This window comes from Micropterus salmoides, unplaced genomic scaffold (genome assembly GCF_014851395.1).
Source record: "Micropterus salmoides isolate LMB-PRFRI ecotype aquatic unplaced genomic scaffold, ASM1485139v1 Ms_hic_scaffold_2, whole genome shotgun sequence".
Taxonomy (NCBI): domain Eukaryota; kingdom Metazoa; phylum Chordata; class Actinopteri; order Centrarchiformes; family Centrarchidae; genus Micropterus; species Micropterus salmoides.
Genome location: NW_024041150.1, coordinates 17176811 through 17195391, shown reverse-complemented (window position 1 = coordinate 17195391; position 18581 = coordinate 17176811). Strand labels below are relative to the sequence as shown.

At 41.7% G+C, this 18581-nt stretch overlaps 1 protein-coding gene across 1 annotated transcript in view; it reads left to right on the top strand.

Moving 5' to 3' along the window:
- Positions 1-16631, top strand: part of LOC119911899 (fibroblast growth factor 14-like) — a 46072-nt gene extending 29441 nt beyond the window's left edge. Inside the window, exons 3-4 of the mRNA XM_038730879.1 lie at positions 4481-4679; positions 6776-16631. Of these exons, the coding sequence (XP_038586807.1) occupies positions 4481-4679; positions 6776-6918 (342 nt within the window). The 3' untranslated portion in view covers positions 6919-16631. The remainder of the gene's footprint in view (positions 1-4480; positions 4680-6775) is intronic.
- Positions 16632-18581: the final 1950 nt, after the last annotated feature.

Here is an 18581-nt window from a genome sequence, read left to right as displayed (position 1 = left end):
TGGATTAGACAAGCGTTAAGTAGCATGACATGGAAATATTTTAGTCAAGTACTTGCACCCCAGTAATGCATTTAAGTAATATAATTAGGGGCATTCGGCCACTGCATGTGAATTATTTAGCTCAGAGATGACAAATGATTGTACTTGTGTCAAAGGAATATGCATTTTGTATTTAAAAGTTTATTTGAAAATAATAAAGGAAAAATCTATTATTTCTGTAAATTTACTCTTTGAAAAAAAAGTAACGGCACTACATTTGGAGAAGGTTGTTTAAGGCACGAAAACACAAAGCACTTGGGTTTTATTTGGGACTTGTTGGTCTTGCTCCTGGACTTACCTGTCCTAACTTGGGAGTTGACTTCAATGATTTGAGACTTAGCTGTGACTTACAGCACAATGGCATCTTTCCACCTCTGCCATATTTGAAGCTTATATCTCTCTAGTCGATCAATTGCACACGCTGACACTGACCTGCAAAAGCCTATTTTGCTTGAACGAGGCCATCCAACCTCCCAGCGAGCAGTTAGTTGTTATAGGTGTGACAGCAGTAACGCATCTCGTGCATTTCTTGAGTCATGTAGGCCTACAGGACAAACACACGTGTGAGCACACACACACAGGCTCATTCATACATGTGCCCTATCGACGCTGTGAAATACATTTGTCCTCTTGGATGTGGTCGAATGGTGTCTGCGACTTAAAGCCCCTGGATTAACCTGTGGGTGCCCAATTGCAGCTTGTAAATCGTTTTAAGTTCTTCACGCTCGGTTGCGTCGGCCGCGTCGTGCGTCCAATCAAAGCCTAATCCAGGTTTTTTCTGGACTAATGCCTACTGACTTTTCACAGAGGTCTTACATAGAATCAATTCCCCAGATGAGCGCAATGGTTAATAGCAGCGGTGTGCCTGCGAACAGGGCTGAATAATGTCTTTAAGTGTCAACCTATGGAAATGAGGCAAGGGTGTGTGTATCATTACTGGAGAATAATCCTACTGTACATCCTCCGTGTCTCCACCCTCATCTATTTTGTCGTCTTTCCCCCCCACTTCATTTCCCCTCCTCCTTCTCTTGTTTCATCTTGTCCCCTCTCCCTCTCTCTCCCTCTCTCTCCCTCTCTCTCCCTCTGTCCCTCTCTTTCTCTCTCCTGTCTATGGGAGTGAATGATGAGGGAGGCTACCGGTCCATCCTTCACTGTTGATGTTGTGAACGTGTGTGTGAGTGTGTGTGTGTATGCATGTCATCTGGCGCCGGGCGGCCTCCCACTGATGTAAGAGGGATCCGTCATGTCTCCCTGTCACAACAGCAGACACGCATGAGTGGATGTACACACACACGCAGAAACACACACACGCAATCCTCGTCGTACACACTATCTATGTGGAACAGAGGATTTTAGTAAATGTACTGTCTGGTCTCAGATACTTTCTATTGACTCTGACTTGATCTGATTAGGGGGTGTGTCTCTGTCAGTTCTTTACTGTCTCTGTTCATATTCTCTTATTTTTCTTATCTATTTTGGCAAATACTTTGATGTAAGCCTGCTGAGTGGTCTCCACCTACATTGAAAAGCTGTAGAAATGCATCATGGCCAAATGAAAGTTAATCTCTTTCTGAAGTTAGTTAAAAACAACTTTTAGAGCTGCTAATAGGCCCTTAAAATGCAACATAATGGGTCATTTCAGCTAATTCTACTTAATATATACAAAACAGCATGGAGTTTGGCGCATAAAAAGCAGCGCAGAAAGAAATCCTTGGGTGGATTTGTGGCTGTTGTATGACTCGAGTGGTTTTTAGCGTGCTCAAAGGGGCTCTTTGGGTAGAGCTGAGCATTGTGGAGTGGCAAGTAGACGCGAGTTAATTTTGGAGCATCAACGGCAGCAGGGGAAGTGACAGAAGCCGCCGACAGCCTGCATGTTTGGAGCAGCCCCTGCTGAACACATCAGGAACTGCAGCACTCATTATAAAGTCTGGTTTGTCTTTCAGATGAGGGGGAATGACAGTAATTGGAATCAGGTGACAGGTCGCTTTTGCTGCTTTTATTTAGTGGAGCCTCTGCTTCAGTGTTTTGTTAGGTGAAGAGATGTTTGAAAGCGAGGAAGTGATCGGTCTGAAATCAGCCTGAAGTCTAGTCAGAGTAATCACTGTGCAGACAGATGTGCATCTGTCCCCTGTGTGTCTGCTGTGGGAATAATGTGTCTCTATAAATGACTGCTTAATAGTCTGTTATCCTATAAAGCGGTGTTGCTGATGGCACCCTGGGTGTGTGTCTGTGACTAAGTACATGTGGTTGGCTTCTGGCCAGGACAAAAGTGTAGAAAAGACTTAATTAGAACTTATTTTGATACATGATGGTTGGCATGTCCTATACAGTAGGAGTTACTTTGTTTGTCAAATATTTACAAATGCCAGATGTAAGAAGTATATTGATAAAAGGTTTTGGAAGTATTTAGACCATTGCAAATACACTTTCCCCTGTCAGGTGAGTGCGCACATGAAATCATTCAAGCTCCTTGTAAGTCTTGTTTTTCCTGCTGGGTGGTTTGGTCAGCGTAGTATCATGCTAAGCATTACAGTTAAATTGAGTTAAATTGCATGAAATATTAATTAAAGGTGTTTTACAAGGGGAAATTCTGTGTTCAACAAGGAACAATGTTCTTTGCAGCTGTGACAGAATAATGCCAGTAGATACTGAGAGCTGTGGAAATAACGTCTCTCTCCCTCGTTCTCCATTCTTCCATTAGCTTCTTGGCTAAAAGCTGACTTGAACAACATAAGCTCCAGTGCCGCTGACCTGCAGCGCAGTCGCACATTCACGTCAAGGATGGTGCGTTCAGTAACGCAGTAACGCAGAGTTACTTGGATTAGTAACTATAATAACAATATTGTTTTGAAAAAGTAATCCATTACACTACTAGTTACTGGGAAAAGTAGTATTAACACTGCTGGAGGCCATATTTTACCTCCTAGCATATGATATTTAACCATGAATTTGAAATCTACTGTATTGTGAGCTGTCTTCTTATGCATGATCACTCGGAGGGCAGAAAGTAAGGTATCAAATGTATACGTAATGATCAAAGCTGATCAACCTCTGTGTGGAGAAGTTTTAAGCTTTCTTTCTATTTATTTGCTGTCAACACTGTAGACTAAAAATACTGGAGATCAGAATACACTTTCAAGTGTGTAGAGTACCTGTATTGGTCACAAACATAAATGAACTACTCTAGTAGGAAACAGTGTCAAAGGCCACCCAAATTTTTGTCTTTAATTGGAAAATCTGACTTTGCTAGCGCCCAGGATGATAATGGCTAATCGAAAAGACCTCCTTTGCACAAGGTTCGTCATGGATTGGTAAACACACTCATTTAAACATGCATCACGCTACACATTACTCATTTGGCCAGATTCAGTTTAATTCACGTAATTAATCAATTAATGAACTTCAGGCTGTACAAAGCAGGCTTCAAGATGAGATGCAACACACTGCAGTGCAAACACGGTTAATGATAGCAATCTGATTACACCTTCCAAGAGACTCCAGACGTTTGGATTCCGCTGTGTACTATTAGAGCTAAGTTAATGGGTGGGTGAGGGAATGAATGGCTGCCTAAGTGAATGGATGTGTAATTAAAGAATGGGCGATACAGTCAATGTAATTAGCTTGTTTATGTGCGGTACAATGGATATAGGCAGGCGTTAAGGCCCTGCGCCTGCGGTGGCAGACAAGAAGAGACAGAGAGAGAGAGAGAGAGAGAGAGAGAGAGCAAACTCCTTATTCAGGCCTTTTCTGCTCACCCGTCACATCAAGGCTCCAAATCAATCCTGCAAATTGGTTTGTTCCTCAACAAGGTTACCAAATGACGGAGGGATGGGGGGGATGAAGTGGAGAAGGAGAGGCAGAATATGATCCAAGGAGGGAATATGTGAGAGCAGTAACGAGAGGGAGAGGGATTTGAGGAGGGTGGGGGGTGTTCCGATGTTGACGTATTGTATAATGCAGAACTATTCGTGTCTATGTCTGTGTGTGTGTGTGAGAGAGAGAGAGAGAGAGAGAGAGAGAGAGAGCTGAAGGCTGGCAGTGGGGTCGTCAAGCTATGGAGGGGGTGAAGGATCTGGTTGATTGTGGTTTGTTACAGGTAAACCGGACCCTGTTGAGTTATGGCATATTCCAGCTCTGGAAGCACTTCGTCCATGTGGCGAATAGGCATGTACACGTGTTTGTCTGCATGTGTGTGCGTGCGTGCGTGTGTGTGTTTGTTGATCCAGCCACAAATGCTCCTGCAACCCTGTCACAATGAAATGTGGGGCCCATTTCCTCCCATTCCCAGCTGAGCCAGTGGAATTGGAGAGTAAACATGTATAAAAAAACAGAACAGATAAAAAAATGGCTGATCCAAATCCTAATCCAAATGTGTTATTCTTCTCCGCTGACCTGATGTGTGTGCTTCTGTCTGTGTGTGTGTGTGTGTGTTTTTTTTCAGGAACACTTCACGCCGGAGTGTAAGTTTAAGGAGTGTGTTTTTGAAAACTACTACGTCACCTACTCGTCCATCCTGTACAGACAGACCCAGTCGGGCCGGGCGTGGTACATCGGTATCAACCGAGATGGACAGGTCATGAAAGGGAACCGAGTCAAGAAGACAAAGGGAGCTGCGCACTTCCTGCCCAAACTCATTGAAGGTACTACAGATTAATATATCTTGTACAAGATGTTCCACAGGCAGGGACCAGTGAGTGTTAGTGTAAGATGCTTTGTGGTCATTGCCATTGTCATTACACTGTGTCCAGTGCGATGTTCTTTGCTGGAAATGTAAAACACACCACTTACTCTATGTAAAAGATTTTTTGCCAAGAAAGTACAACTTGGCATCAAATGTTTAGGGCATTAAATGGCAAAAGGATAATATCACTCCCAAATGTTTATTTTAACTAACCAGGAAACGTTTGGAGCGTAGTTAATAAAGCTGCATTAACTGCTTTGTTAGCCACTTGGGGACAGTGGAATAAGCTGTAAACATAACTCTGACAAATAAAGTTGATATGCTTTAAGTGTTAGCAAATAGTTTCTTATTCGCACATCCAGTAGAGTCATGTTTCTGTCCACCTGAAGTCCAATAGTCACTGTGGTTTTGTCTCACACCTCCTAAGGAAAATAACTGGCTCTTTAGCTATTAAATACTCCACTGTGGTTGTGGGCCAGTAGTTAACTTTGTCTAACTGTACCCGGTAGTGTACAGTTAGTTTATTTTTTTCTGCAAACAGCTTTCCTGCTACTGCTGCTGGATTTGAGGTTGATGAGATTGAGAAAGTGTACCGAAAAAGTGAAGTTGAGGGCTGTAAAAAACAAAATAATGGTCTGAAAGAAAAATGCTTTTTAGTCTAAAATATTGACAGCAGGCTTTATTGCCAATAATTTATATATATTTCTCTATCATCATGGATCCATGCATAAATTCAGGAGCGTCAGACTCCGCAGCGGGCCAGTCGCTCCTCGATCTCCTGTCCCTGGTCCGACCTACTGTCGGTACTACTGGTACGGGTTGTGTCGCTAGTACGGCCGACGTGCTGTAAACGGTTCGTGATCGTTCACTGGATATTAGGCATGATCCATGCAGTAGGCCTACTGCAGCTGGGGGCTCTCAAAATTCTTCCCTCTCACGGAGAAAAGAAAGGTCAGGTCGCAAAAAGCTGTTGCGTGAAGCCTAATTGTATAAAAATGGCTACATATGATAATAATATTAATAATTACATTTTTCTTATTATAATAATAAGAAAAACATGCCTGATACGTTCACATACAGCCCAGGCCTACATGCTTGCAGCTATTGCAACACATTCTCATCTCAATGCGTCATAATTGACGCTTTCAGGCAGCGTGAGGCGTGAGGATTTTATGCTAAAGGTACCCTTCAGCGTCCGTATGAAACGCCCCCGTTTGCTACCCTACCCTAACAGGTAGGGTTATCGGGTCGACATGCATACATTTAGCCAGCGCTAGCTAACTAGCACTTCGGGTCTGTAGCGTCCCATAGAAACACACAGATGCTACCGTCAAATAACTACGCTTTGTCACTCTTTCTCAAATCGTCGGTATATGACGCCCTGAGATGAGAATCAGTCTGCCCACCCGCCAGCCCTCGCCCTCGGTGAGAGTGAAAAAAAAGGGAGGTCCCCTGAAAGCCATGGTATAGTTCGCACACTGCTTTCATCATTGTAAAAGAGCGGTTACATTACGCATAATCATTCGATCCGTTATTCATATTAAGATATTAATTGGTGCAGCTTTAAAATCAAATTTTGGGAGTAATCCAGTGTCATCTATTTGAACTTGTATTTTAAATAAGCACATTGTTAACGTCACTATGTGTATGATTTCCTCTCTCATTCAAATATTAAAAAATTTGCAAGCTGTAGTCTTTCACTGCATAAATAATACCTGTGAGGATGAACTAATTAGGATGAGGGGGATGTGATACAATTTCCCAATACTATTATTTAACAGTTATTTAAAACAAGAAAAAAATAGAATAGATCACCTTGCTTGTCCATAACAACAATAAAAATAATAATATGCTACCAGTCAACTACTATGTCTTCAACAGGTGGCACTTTATGCAAGGTATTGAATGACGTACTCTATTGGTATCAGTATCACTTTAAGGGTACTGGTTTTGGTACTGGTATCGTAAAATTTTAAACGATACCCAACCCTATTCACCTATATTGTCTCTCGTCTTTACCCAGTCTTAACATTTTGCAACCTTCTCCCTCCCCAGTGGCCATGTACAGGGAGCCCTCTCTACATGACGTCGCTGAGCAGAGTCCACCCAGGAAAACACCCAAGACCTCCAGTGACTCACCTGTGCTGCAGAATGGCAAGAAGGACCCTCAATCCAAAACCAAAACCTCCTCCTCCTAGCGCTCAAAGACTCAACGGGTGGAGGACATGGGGCACTGGGCGCCAGTGGACACCTGAACAGGATTGTTAGGGCTACCCCCCACCTGCTGCCTGCAACACTGACCCCCTGGGAACTCTTAATACCACAATACACTGGACTAAAGTTGGAGAAAAAAGGAGCAGGTCCAGGCAGAGTGGAGCTGGCCATTGGGAAGCCCCTTTTACCTTCACAGATCCCCATCCACACCAGCCCCTCTACCTTATTATTTAATAACCTCTGTGATTATCAAAGCCTGGGATTTAAAAGCAATAACTCCATGAAGAGGTGAACAGTCTCCTAGCATCATATAGCATGTCACCACAGCGTGTGTAACCTGCTGGAAGAAAATCCCACTCATCTTTTAGCCGTCATCAGCAGCACCCTTCCAGTCAACCAAATATCCGAGCAAAGTCTTCCTGGTTTTACCACAACGGGTGCGGCGGTCAAATCTGTCCCTCTGCAGCACACACTTTACAAATGGGTTGTGTTTTTATTTCCCCACAGGGTTCCATGCTAATGTTAGCCTGACACAGACACTGTCACAGAGACCCTTGCAGACTTTTGTTCTGCAGCCATCTGCTCAGTCCACATCTTCTGTGTGTCAGCAACTTTGTGAGATGGCCTGGATATTTGTCAGCCCTGCTTGTGTATGTTTGTGTGCGTGTGTGTTCCCTTCTTCCATCCACCTTTGATTTGATTAGTTTGTGACACAGACTCAATTTTCCACTCTGCGGCACAAGAAAACCCCTCCTGTCCTCTTTGGCTCTGTTAATGGAGTCTGGGGCATAATCATTCGCCCCTCAAACGAGGGGCCGAGAGCTCCCTCTGCACATTGCATAGCCGCACACACACACACACACACACACACACACACACACACACTCATTATTACACTGACATTTACATACACACGCGCAAAGGTGTATGTGTTGTGCACACACTTTAGCGCCCTGATATCTATGAGCAACGACCACAGAAAATTATGTCACGACTTAACATACTTAACACACGCACTCACAAATGCACACACACGCCGACATGGTGGCGAGTGTGAATGCAGGTTGTGGGAGATGATGAGGATATCATCAGTGTGATGGGGTACTGATGGAGCCTGACTGTGTAGCTTGGCACTGTAATTGGTTTTTTTCACTGTGGCTGGCCATGCATTGCACAAACCCACAAGGCCCACACAGTATCTGTGGACCCTCTTTCACTCAATGTGGTATTCTTGTCTAAAAAACAGAAATATGTTTATTTTTACATCCCTATTGTGCAAATTCTGATGAATTTTAAAAAATATATAACAATTTCTTTAGATTCCATGACACCCCATCACTGTCCCCATGCAAGAAACATTTTACAGTTTTTAAAGGGGCACTCCACACATTTCACAAGTCATGGGAAATACTTCTCAGCCTACAGTTGTTTTTCCGTGGAGAGAGGAGAGAAAATGACTCAATTGACAGCACTTGAGTAACGCAGGGTTAGGACTGAAGAAAGCTAAATTTCCAGGCTTGGGAGACAGAACTCTAGTGTGGAGTTAGAGAGATGTGGGTATTTACCAGGCAGTGTCCAATGAAATATGCCATCAAACTGCTATAGGGAGTGTAAGATCCAGTATTTTTTTTAAGCTTGACCCATACTAGGGAGTAAAAGTCACAGTATCTTGACGTCTGCTGCATGGATTTTGACCGTCCTTTTTTAAATATGTCTCTTGAAATTCCCCCAACTTTTTTTTGTTAATCTTTTTCTAAACTTGTTCAGATGAATTACCATAAATATATCCTGGACACTTTGGTTATGATGCAAAGGAATTCAGGCCTTTTTTACTTGTCAGTTCAATGTCTTATATATGTACTATAACGATTGAAACTTAATATATTATGATTAATGTGACTGTTTTGTGAGGTGGGAAAATAACCAAAGTCATAAATAATTAAATAGATAGCTGTGGCCAGGGCTGTTTCTAGCTTTTCGGGGGCCCTATGCAAGAAGTTGTTTGGAGGACCCTCTTTTGTTAAACTATGGGGGGGGGGGTCATAGCATCCATATAAAAGTGCAAATGATAAAAACACATAGCATACCAATAATATATATTTGCCGTTAATGTGGAACTATAAACATGTAACAATAAGCCCTCTTCATGAAAATTTTCGGTCTGTTTCTTGTGAGGTCCAGTGGAGTCAGCTCATCCAAAGACTTGGGAAATTAATCATTTCTAGAGCCAGCTCCTTACCAACAATGCCATCTTTATTTCCAATTCTTACTGTGCTGCAGAGCTCGTCACACTGGTTGGAAAATGCCTCACCATCCAAGTCAAAAGTCAAGCAGCACTCCAAATCTGGCTCGCAAGTCACCCAGTGTTTCACACCTTTCCTTTAATGACTCAGTGGTGTAGTAGTAGTCTCTTCATGGCATCTCGGACAGGCTTGTCTGGGGCTTCATGGTGTTTCCTTGCGTGTCTAATCTTCTTTAAGTACAGCCTACATATTCATCTCCTCACTTTTGTGTTTAGCAGAGGAGCGGCAAAGCCAGTGTCTCTGTATCTTGTCAGCGAGACTGTTCATTAAGAGGCCTTCAGACCGCAGGATCTTGCTCACATGGTTTACTTGGTTTAGGATATCATACCATACCACTGTGCACATATGGAAAAGGTTATGACTGAAACTATTCTGCCAAAGCTTGTGCTTCAACCTTGGTCAGGGTATCTGTGGCTTGACCTCCAACAGTGCCTCCCTTCTGTTATGGGCCTGGTACCACACAGCGTCGATGCTGTGGAGCTGTTGACACAGCTCTACCGCCTCATTGCTCTCCAGGATTTCAGTGTCAAAGTCATATGGTCGTTTAAGATTGCCCATTGTTGTGGTGCTGCTGATGGTATCTGCAGACCCTTTTGCTGTATCAGCCACCATAAAATTCAATGTATGCGCCCCGCATGGAACATTAACTGAGCAAGGATTTTTTCTCCAGCAGTCTTGCTTGAACACGTTTGTTCTTCCCCTTTATATTGGCCCCATTGTCGTGCGACTGTCCTCTGTATTTGTCAAAAGGAATGTTTAGCTACTCAACCCTGTTCAGAATCAAAGATGAGAAACCAAGAACTGTTGTTCGGAAAACCACAAGTAATCCTAGAAAGTGTTGCTTGATTTGCATGCTACGTCCACTCTGAGAGGTGATTGAAGCAATCACCTCTATTTGGATCACATTTCCAAAGTAGCTGGAATGACTGAACTGCCCACTCTCCGCACGATCAATGTGCTGCTTCATGACAGCATCAAATTTGGAAAGCATCTCCTAAGAAATTTCCATTGTGTTGCTGGTGTAACGTGTTTGCAGACACCCTCCATGCAAGATTTTTTTCCGCTAGAGATTGTGTGATAGAGATCAAGCGGGTAAGGACATCTCTCTGCCTGTTTGTAGGCGCAGTTCCAAATCCTTCTGTGTTTCCATGCGGGTTGTGTGTCCATCATTTTTTCACGAGTACGTAAGCCAGATCCGCGTTATCTTTTCCCAATTAACTAATTTCCTCTATAGACAATGTTGATGGAAGCTGCCTGTCTTGACTGATTCTGACAGAACTGAGGGACAATCACCTGAATCAATTGGTTGAACAAAAGAAGGGTGTGGCGCTCGTGAGTCCGCAGTTGCTGAAGATAGACTTAGTGCTTGTCTGTCAGTAGGTAGTGAAGATGGACTTGGTTTCCCCTCTGGCTCTGTTTGGGCTGGCCAAACTATTTCAGACTGACAAAGTTTCTTAAGTTAATCAACACAATTTATCAACAAGTATTATTCATATTGTAATACCACATACGTTACATTACAGACTTGTAGCTTAAGGCACACCATTTGAACACGGCTTGCTATCACTCTCTACTGGAGGCGCTGCAATTTATCATTATCTGTCAACACACACAGCCCAAACACTGCAATCCACAAGCCACAAACTCAAAGTGAGAAGAATTATTTGACTATACTGCATTAAAGGATTCTGGAGATTTCCCCAGCTACTCCCCCTCCCCACACTAACCCCAAACCCCTAAAATTAGACAATGTGGCAACTATTTAAAAATATACTAATGCTTGGACAGGACCCAGCTAGCATTGCTCTAGTGGACCTTATTTTAGTTAGACCCCTCCATCCCCAACCTACTTGTTAGCCTAGCTGTGTGCACAGCAGCAAAGGCACATTGGCTAACTAATAGGTGAAATACAATATACATTGGTCAACAATAGGACCTCAATCATTGAGTGATGGTCTTATGATGACTTTGTTGACACAGACACAGCTCCCCTATCCATCACAGCATCTTAATAATAACGTTTATAGATTTTTGGATATTTAGGGTTAGGGTTCACTCAACACATGAGGGTGCTTGGCTACACCCGGTCATTTTAATTAAAACACAATTTAAAAAATCAATAAAGAGGCTAAAATGGTAGCTTAAGGGCCTCCCTGGTGGCTTCGGGGGCATGGTCCGCATATAGCAAGAAACTGTCCTGGCTATAGCACATCAAAAGGATGATGATTCTAAAAAAGGAGATGGAAAGATAGATATTTACTGTGATTTATTTGATTTGACATTTTTGTGTTTCTCTGATGGACTCTCCTGGTAAATGGAACTATTTTTTTGATAATATTTCACTATTCTTGTTTTTATGTGTTTCAATTTGTTCTTCCCATTCAACACGAAAAGCAATCATTTTTAATACGAAACTTTGTTGGTACAATATGCCATGCAGGGTAATTGTTTCTGCCTAATGTTGATGTATTGTGGGAAGCGTGGGGTGCTGTGTGTTCAGGAGGCAGAGGCTATGATCAGGGCTCAGAGAGACATACGCACCAAAGATGTTTAATAATTTGTGGTGATGAGCAAAAGAAAAAGAGTTTTATGAGAGAACTGCAGTAATGTGGAGTGTTCCCTGAACACGCACGCACACACACACACACACACACACACGCACATTTGCACACACTTCTCATTTAATGCATAATCCTCTGCTCCCCTGTAACCTGTGGTTGTAAATAATAATAGCTGATAACCAGTGAAGAAAAGAGGCGAGCTTTGAAGCAAAGTGATCTGCCAACTGAGAGATGAAGCAAACTTCACCTGTGCTTTTCTGAAGAGAGAAAGACAGCAGTTGAGAAGAATGAAAAGAGGTTGTTTGAAGGGAAAGATAGGTGAAAGGAAGTAAGGATGGATCAAAAGTAGAAAGAAAGACACTTCAACAAATAAATTAAAATGAAGGACTTGTGAGGAAAGAAAAGAAAGTTACAGTTCAGTGAATTGCAACCCATTATTTTTATTTATTATTCAACACAAGCTACAGTTAAAACCTCAATTACACACTAAAGACCTTAATTAAATTGTTAAATAGACCCTCAGGTTGTTGTGTATGACCATTCACCCCCATGGATCTTTAAATCCAGAACCAAATGTTTGAGTACTATTCGCAAAGTAATTACACAAATATTTAATTAAGTGAGGCTCCTGCCTGCTAGAATAGAATGAAGACTGTCTGGGACAAGATAGAGAGATCCTGTGAGATGGGAGGAAAAGAGGAATTCAGCAAGCAGACATAGCCATGACTTCTGTGATATTTACTTTAAGGGCTGTGAAATCTTTGTTGCAATATTTTCTCAAGTATGCGCCATATTTGTTGTTTTCAGAATTCGAGTCTGAATAGAAAGAAAGAGCTGTGAAGGAGAGTTAAGGGCTAAAATTTTAGTTCAAGCTATTAATGTGGACTGTGAAAATAATGATGTAATTAATGTAATTATGTAATTTAGATAAAGTTCAGATAAGAGATATGTAACATCCACTGATTTTACACATGAAAGTCACTTTACAACAGTTGTAAAATTTCTTCTGTGGCTCCGGAATGAGCTTTGTACAGGTGTGCTCAGACAGAAAGTGAAGCAAATTTTCGCCTTTCACGTTACTTGCACAAATTTTACCACTGGACTGTTACTGTACTGGCTATACTTATGTTAGCTGTAAGCTAGCTAGCAACCGACCGCGTCTGCAGTAAGTGCGTGCCTGTTATTTTCTGTGATTTACCTCCAGTCTCTCTCCTTTATTTTCCTTTTTGTGCTTAAGTAGAAACATTTTTATCTTGCATCATGCATCTAAAATTCGCCTTGCCATCAAGTTTGGATTGAGCTCAAATGTTTTAACAGGTATGGGGATTCAAATAAGTGAGCATTTAGGGGGCATGGAGGGTCTAATGAAAGATGGGTTGCTTAGTGGGAAATGTCGGCCCTCCGCTGCTATAACTTTCACTATTCTTTTTTAAGTCCCCAAACTTTGTGGAAGTGGAATACTAAATTGCTTGGTAGTCCCTTTAAAGCTAAAAAGTATTTTAAATTATTTTCTGTTGGTGCGTATGCTTGTACAGATGAAAAAAATGATCGCACACGAGGTGGCATTTCTAGATAAGAGGACACGCATATAGACTTCATTTGTTTGTGGTACGTGTAGGTCTACAATCATCTCATTTCCTGCCTCAAACTCTGTGTTTAAGTGACTTTAAACTTTAGCCACAAGAATCAAGAGTCTATTAAACCAAGCCATCAGATCTCATGACTGAGCGTCAGTCAACACTGACATCTAGTGATGGATTCGTATCTCAGTTAACACACTATGAGTGAACAGTACAAATGATCCATCAGCCACTTATAGTTGCATCGGCCATTAGTATGCAACTATGCATCATCTGTTCATTGTGCCACTGTAGAAAATGCTGATAGATTAGCTTTTTTATTCCAGTTTGCGAACTGACTTATTGCAACAGTCATCCCCATGCTGGTCAACCAGGATTAACTATCCATCAGACAGGAACATTTTATGTTTGTGCCCATGCTGTTTTTGAATCTCTTATTTTTTCTGTAATCTAATTACTGTAATTCGTTGGCAGAAACTGTAACAGATATTATCTTTTGTAATCAGATTAATCCTATTAGATGTTACCTGTTATTCGAGTACTTCTGAACAATATATTTGGGTAAGGAGATAGAGATAAAGTTTTTAAAAGAGGAAGCTTGAAAATGTGTATCCCACTCTGTTTGCAGCGTTATTGTTTTCACTTTGCAGAAAGGTAGAATTAAAAAAATATAATTCTACCTTCCCAGACAGTTCGCATGATTGCATGAGTGTGTGTGTGTGTATGTGTGTGTATCACAGACTCGTTTGCGTGCTTTGCGGTGTTCTTACTCTCCCATTTTTCTCTGCTGTTAGTCTTTTGTGAAGCCTGAAATCAACTTCTCTAATCCAGCCAGTGTGCTCTGCGGCCTTCAGGCTTCACTTCAAGCGATTCTGTGTGAATTACCGGATGTGAAGATTGCCATTTATCTCGCCCGCTGTCTATCTGAACACATGTTTGATTAGTGAAACCGTCCCATGGCTGAATACATCGCCTGTAACTAGCTGATAAATCTCTGGATTCAGCTCTAAATGTTAAATATTGGCCATTTGGAGGGCTTGGCATCACCATGTCTTTGGAGTAAAAAAAAAAAGTTGGGAGGTGTGTGTGTGTGTGGATATCGAAGGGGGTTAAATGATGTATATCTGATTCAGCGGCACACTTCACACATCACACACGCACACTTCTCTCCCTGGGGACTCCCTTCCCTCCCATTTCTTCCGAGTCAGGGCCCTCCCTGCTTACTGAGCGAATTACAACTGCAGAGAGGGTCATCCGGGGTTGTGAAGGACTCAGCTAGAGAGAGAGAGAGAGAGAGAGAGAGAGAGAGAGAGACATGTGTCACATACTGTAGTGTACTCACAGTCTCCCTTTGAAGTTCCACTTCCTCTCTCTAATCCTTTTTGCAAACACAACATCCCTTTAACCTGGAGGCAGTATGTGTGTGTGTGTGTGTGCTTTTTCTAGATCTCATTCATCAGCTTTGGTCCTTGTGCGTAATCGTTGTGTAACTGTGATTGTTGTGATTATCTCTGTATGTCCATTATGTGTATCCAAGAAGAAGAGGGAATAAAGTATCAGGCAGAGAGAAAAATAGATGATAAATCAGAGGCCAAATCAATGAGCACGAGTCCTTGGGCAGAAAGCAATAAACTCCATTAACAAGGTGCAGCCACATTATCTAGGAGGGTCTGGAAAACAAAAAACAGGATTAATATTGATATAGAAACGAATTATGTGTGTTTTTTTAGAGCTTTTATTTTTCTAAGACTTTGCCCTTTTTGTGAGCTTGGTTGCTGTGTATGTGCGTTACTTTGAGGTGGAGTCCCTTCACCACATCTGCAATGCAGCAGAAAACACAAAAAAGAGAGGGAGGAAGAGAGCGGCTCACGTGACAAAAAGAGTGACGCCGTGCTCGGACAGATTTTCTCTCTCTGCCTCTTGTTTTTTTTTTTCTTTAGCTGCTTTGTAAAAAAGTGCTTTTATGTCGGAATCGGCGGACCGAGCACCTAATGTCACGTGCTGGATAGTAGTAACCAACATATTAACTTAAAAAATAGAAAAATCAGGCTGTGTTTTCAAAAGCACACACCCACAGTCCCTGGACACATCTGCATTGCTCACACAGCACCCTGCACCAAGCCAGCGCAGATGTGGCTAAATGGGGTGACCTTTACAACAGATCATGGAGGGACTTCACCTCTCACAAGTTAATGCACCGACAATGTTTTAGTGGTGACTTTACACTGTACTCTATACTAAAATGTCTTTATTACCCACCTTTTCAAGTGTTTTCTTTTAAAAAAAGAGTATGGATTGTGTTTTGACTATTTCTCAGTGTAAGTACTGTGAGTTTCTGATTCTGAGTATTGGTTTCCATTTGAATGCCCTTTTAATGAATCTTTGTTGATTTGTCCATGCGTGTTTGTTGATTCAACGTGTTTATTTTGCCATTTAAATGTATATCTGTGTCTTTTATCCCATCACATACGTGGGATATTGAACAATGGAGCTCAGTCTATAAAGAGAGGAAAACTATTTATGTCAAGACTGTGGGGTCTCAAACCTCTTCCTCCTGATCTCCCACAATCCTCCAGCACTCACATGTCAATCAAAGTCCGACTGACTGACCTCTGACCTTCGATCTGTTAACGGAGATTTAATTGGCTCGCCGACTGCTCATTCACCGTCTGTCTCTCCCTCAAACACACATACACACACACACACACATCTTCCACCTGTGTGCGTGTGATTCTGTGATCGACCACTGAAGGATTTTTTGAACGTTTGATTCTTTTATTTTTTGCTCCTCTTTGTACTGCATGGACGATCCAAGTTATTGTGACAAAGTCTTCCGGAAAAGATTTTAAGGAAATCACCATAATCTTACTTTCCTTGTTGTCTTCCAAATGCAAAAAGAGTGCTTCAGTCTTCCAGCTATCAAAGCCACAATGACATTATTTTTGTATACAAATGGGGCAAAAAATATATCTATATATCTCTATATATAAATATATCCATGCAAATGTGGTTCGGGTGCAATAACTCCCCCTGTTGCTGGCATGGTGGAACAACACAACTACTACACGCCATCCAAACCCATGGATCACTTGGAGAAAAAGGACTACAGAGAGGCAAGGGACTTGTAGTTTGAAACTCCTGGGTTGAGGTAGAGGATCACAGACAGGCGGGACTACAAGCATGCATGCGCCAATCATTTACTGGACACCTTCAAAGAAACAGTCTTTACCCAATATTTACTCTTTAACCCCTTAACCCCCCCCCCACAACACTCTATTATCCCAAACTCTTGTCTCTGCATTTGCAATATGATCTGTATTTATTTCTATAATAACTTACACAAAATCAAGGGAGATGTATTATTGGATATAATTGAATAAAACAAACTAATATATTTGTATGATTGTAACGCTGGTGTACTGAGAGTTTTTTTGGGGGGGTTAGCATAATCTAATTACACAATATGATCACAGGATCTGATATCGGTTTGGGCTCAGCCCCTTTGGTTGCTTTCACACCTGTAGTTCAGTTGGTCACCAGGGATTTCCAAAGTCTACCTCAAGCTGCAATAACATAACTCCCTGCTGTTTTCAGAAAAGAGGCATACACCTGTTGCTTCCACCTCATGCGGTATCTTCCTCACATCTCTCCCTCTGCGCCTCACGTTTACACGTTTTAAAGTTGGGAGAAGGGTTATATGCACCTTTTAATCACAAACCTTTTCCTGATAGACTAATGCAGAACATGCGTGAGGATTCTCCCTGAGATTGTACTACTCACCTCAAGTATGGGAGGCAAACACGCTAACAAAGGAGACTAAAGCCCATGGCCGCTAGCATTGAAGGTTTACTCACTACACAGCCTAGCTGGCTATCATTACATGTGGTCAGATGTAAGTAAACAATTGTAAACATATTTATTTTAATTAAAGTGCATCAATTGCACTTCAATCAACACTGAAAAAAAGATAAGATATGGATTTATCTTGAAGTAATGCTCAGCAGCTTTCAACAAAAAAGAAATCTAGGCTATGTAACTTATCAAAACAACTGGTATAGTTTGTTTTTTTGTTAAATGCTTCTGCTTGTATATATATATATATATATAAATAAATGTTTTGGATTGTCCTTATCATTTATTGCTGTGTCCTAGGACTGTGTTCTTTTGACACATTCAAGTAGCTATAAAAGTCCTCATCACACTGTGGCGTGCTTTTCTTTGTGTCAGCAAGTCTTGCCTTTTCTGTGCGCTGACTCCTGGAGGACTCGTACATCTGCTGAGGGGTTTTGACATATAGCTTGCCTCTGGCTACTCTTTGTGCCACCTGCATCTTTCTTAAAGACTGGTCAGAGAGCCCATACTTGAAGTAAACTGTCTTGAGGGCCTCTTTTACATAGCAAAACCAATTGATCTTATGCCAGCAAACAAGTTCTCCGTCTTCATCTTTCCCTTTGCCTTTGATGATCTGACTTGAAAGTGACTACATGAAGTCCCAGCTCGTGAACACTCTATGGCTTATCTCTTCTTGCCACTCTCACTAGTGTGTGCTGGATGATGCACAACCACTACTTTCCCTCTCACACCACATTCTGCGTATTTAGTGTCATTTAGTGTTAGACTGTATGTGCTCAATTTGCTCGAGTTTCTTTATGCTGTCTGGCAAGCAATTTTTGTGCTTGGTGGTCTTCATTTTTAATCTATTCAAATTGTTGATACCTCATGGTGGTCATTTTTGTTTGGTCATGTAGAAATTAAGGTTAAACTCAATGTGAAACACCCTTCTGTACATGCTTTGTTTTTGCGGGTTGATTTTCCAATCTTTGTTGCCTATCTCTGTATACAATTTTTTTTAATAGTTCCCCTTTAAATAGAGCTTCCTTGTGTCCTTTGTGCAGTAATGGGATTCAGTTGCTCGGAATGACTTGATGTGTTACCAAATTGTGCTCTCAGAAGAAATTCTCAACACAGTTTCCTTTAGTTCTTGCCTGGCTGAATCTCCCATTGACCAAAAATGTTCAGATATTTTCAACCTATCTGCATTTGTATTGCATTTGTACCGACAGCTCTTCTCCTTTACCTTTTGTGCAGGCAAACAGGCATTAAATGTGCTAACACAGGGCTGCCAACTTTTCAATTTAGTTTGGAGTGAGATTCGGTATTGGAAGAAGTGACTCTTACTTCAATTCAAATGAATACAATTTTG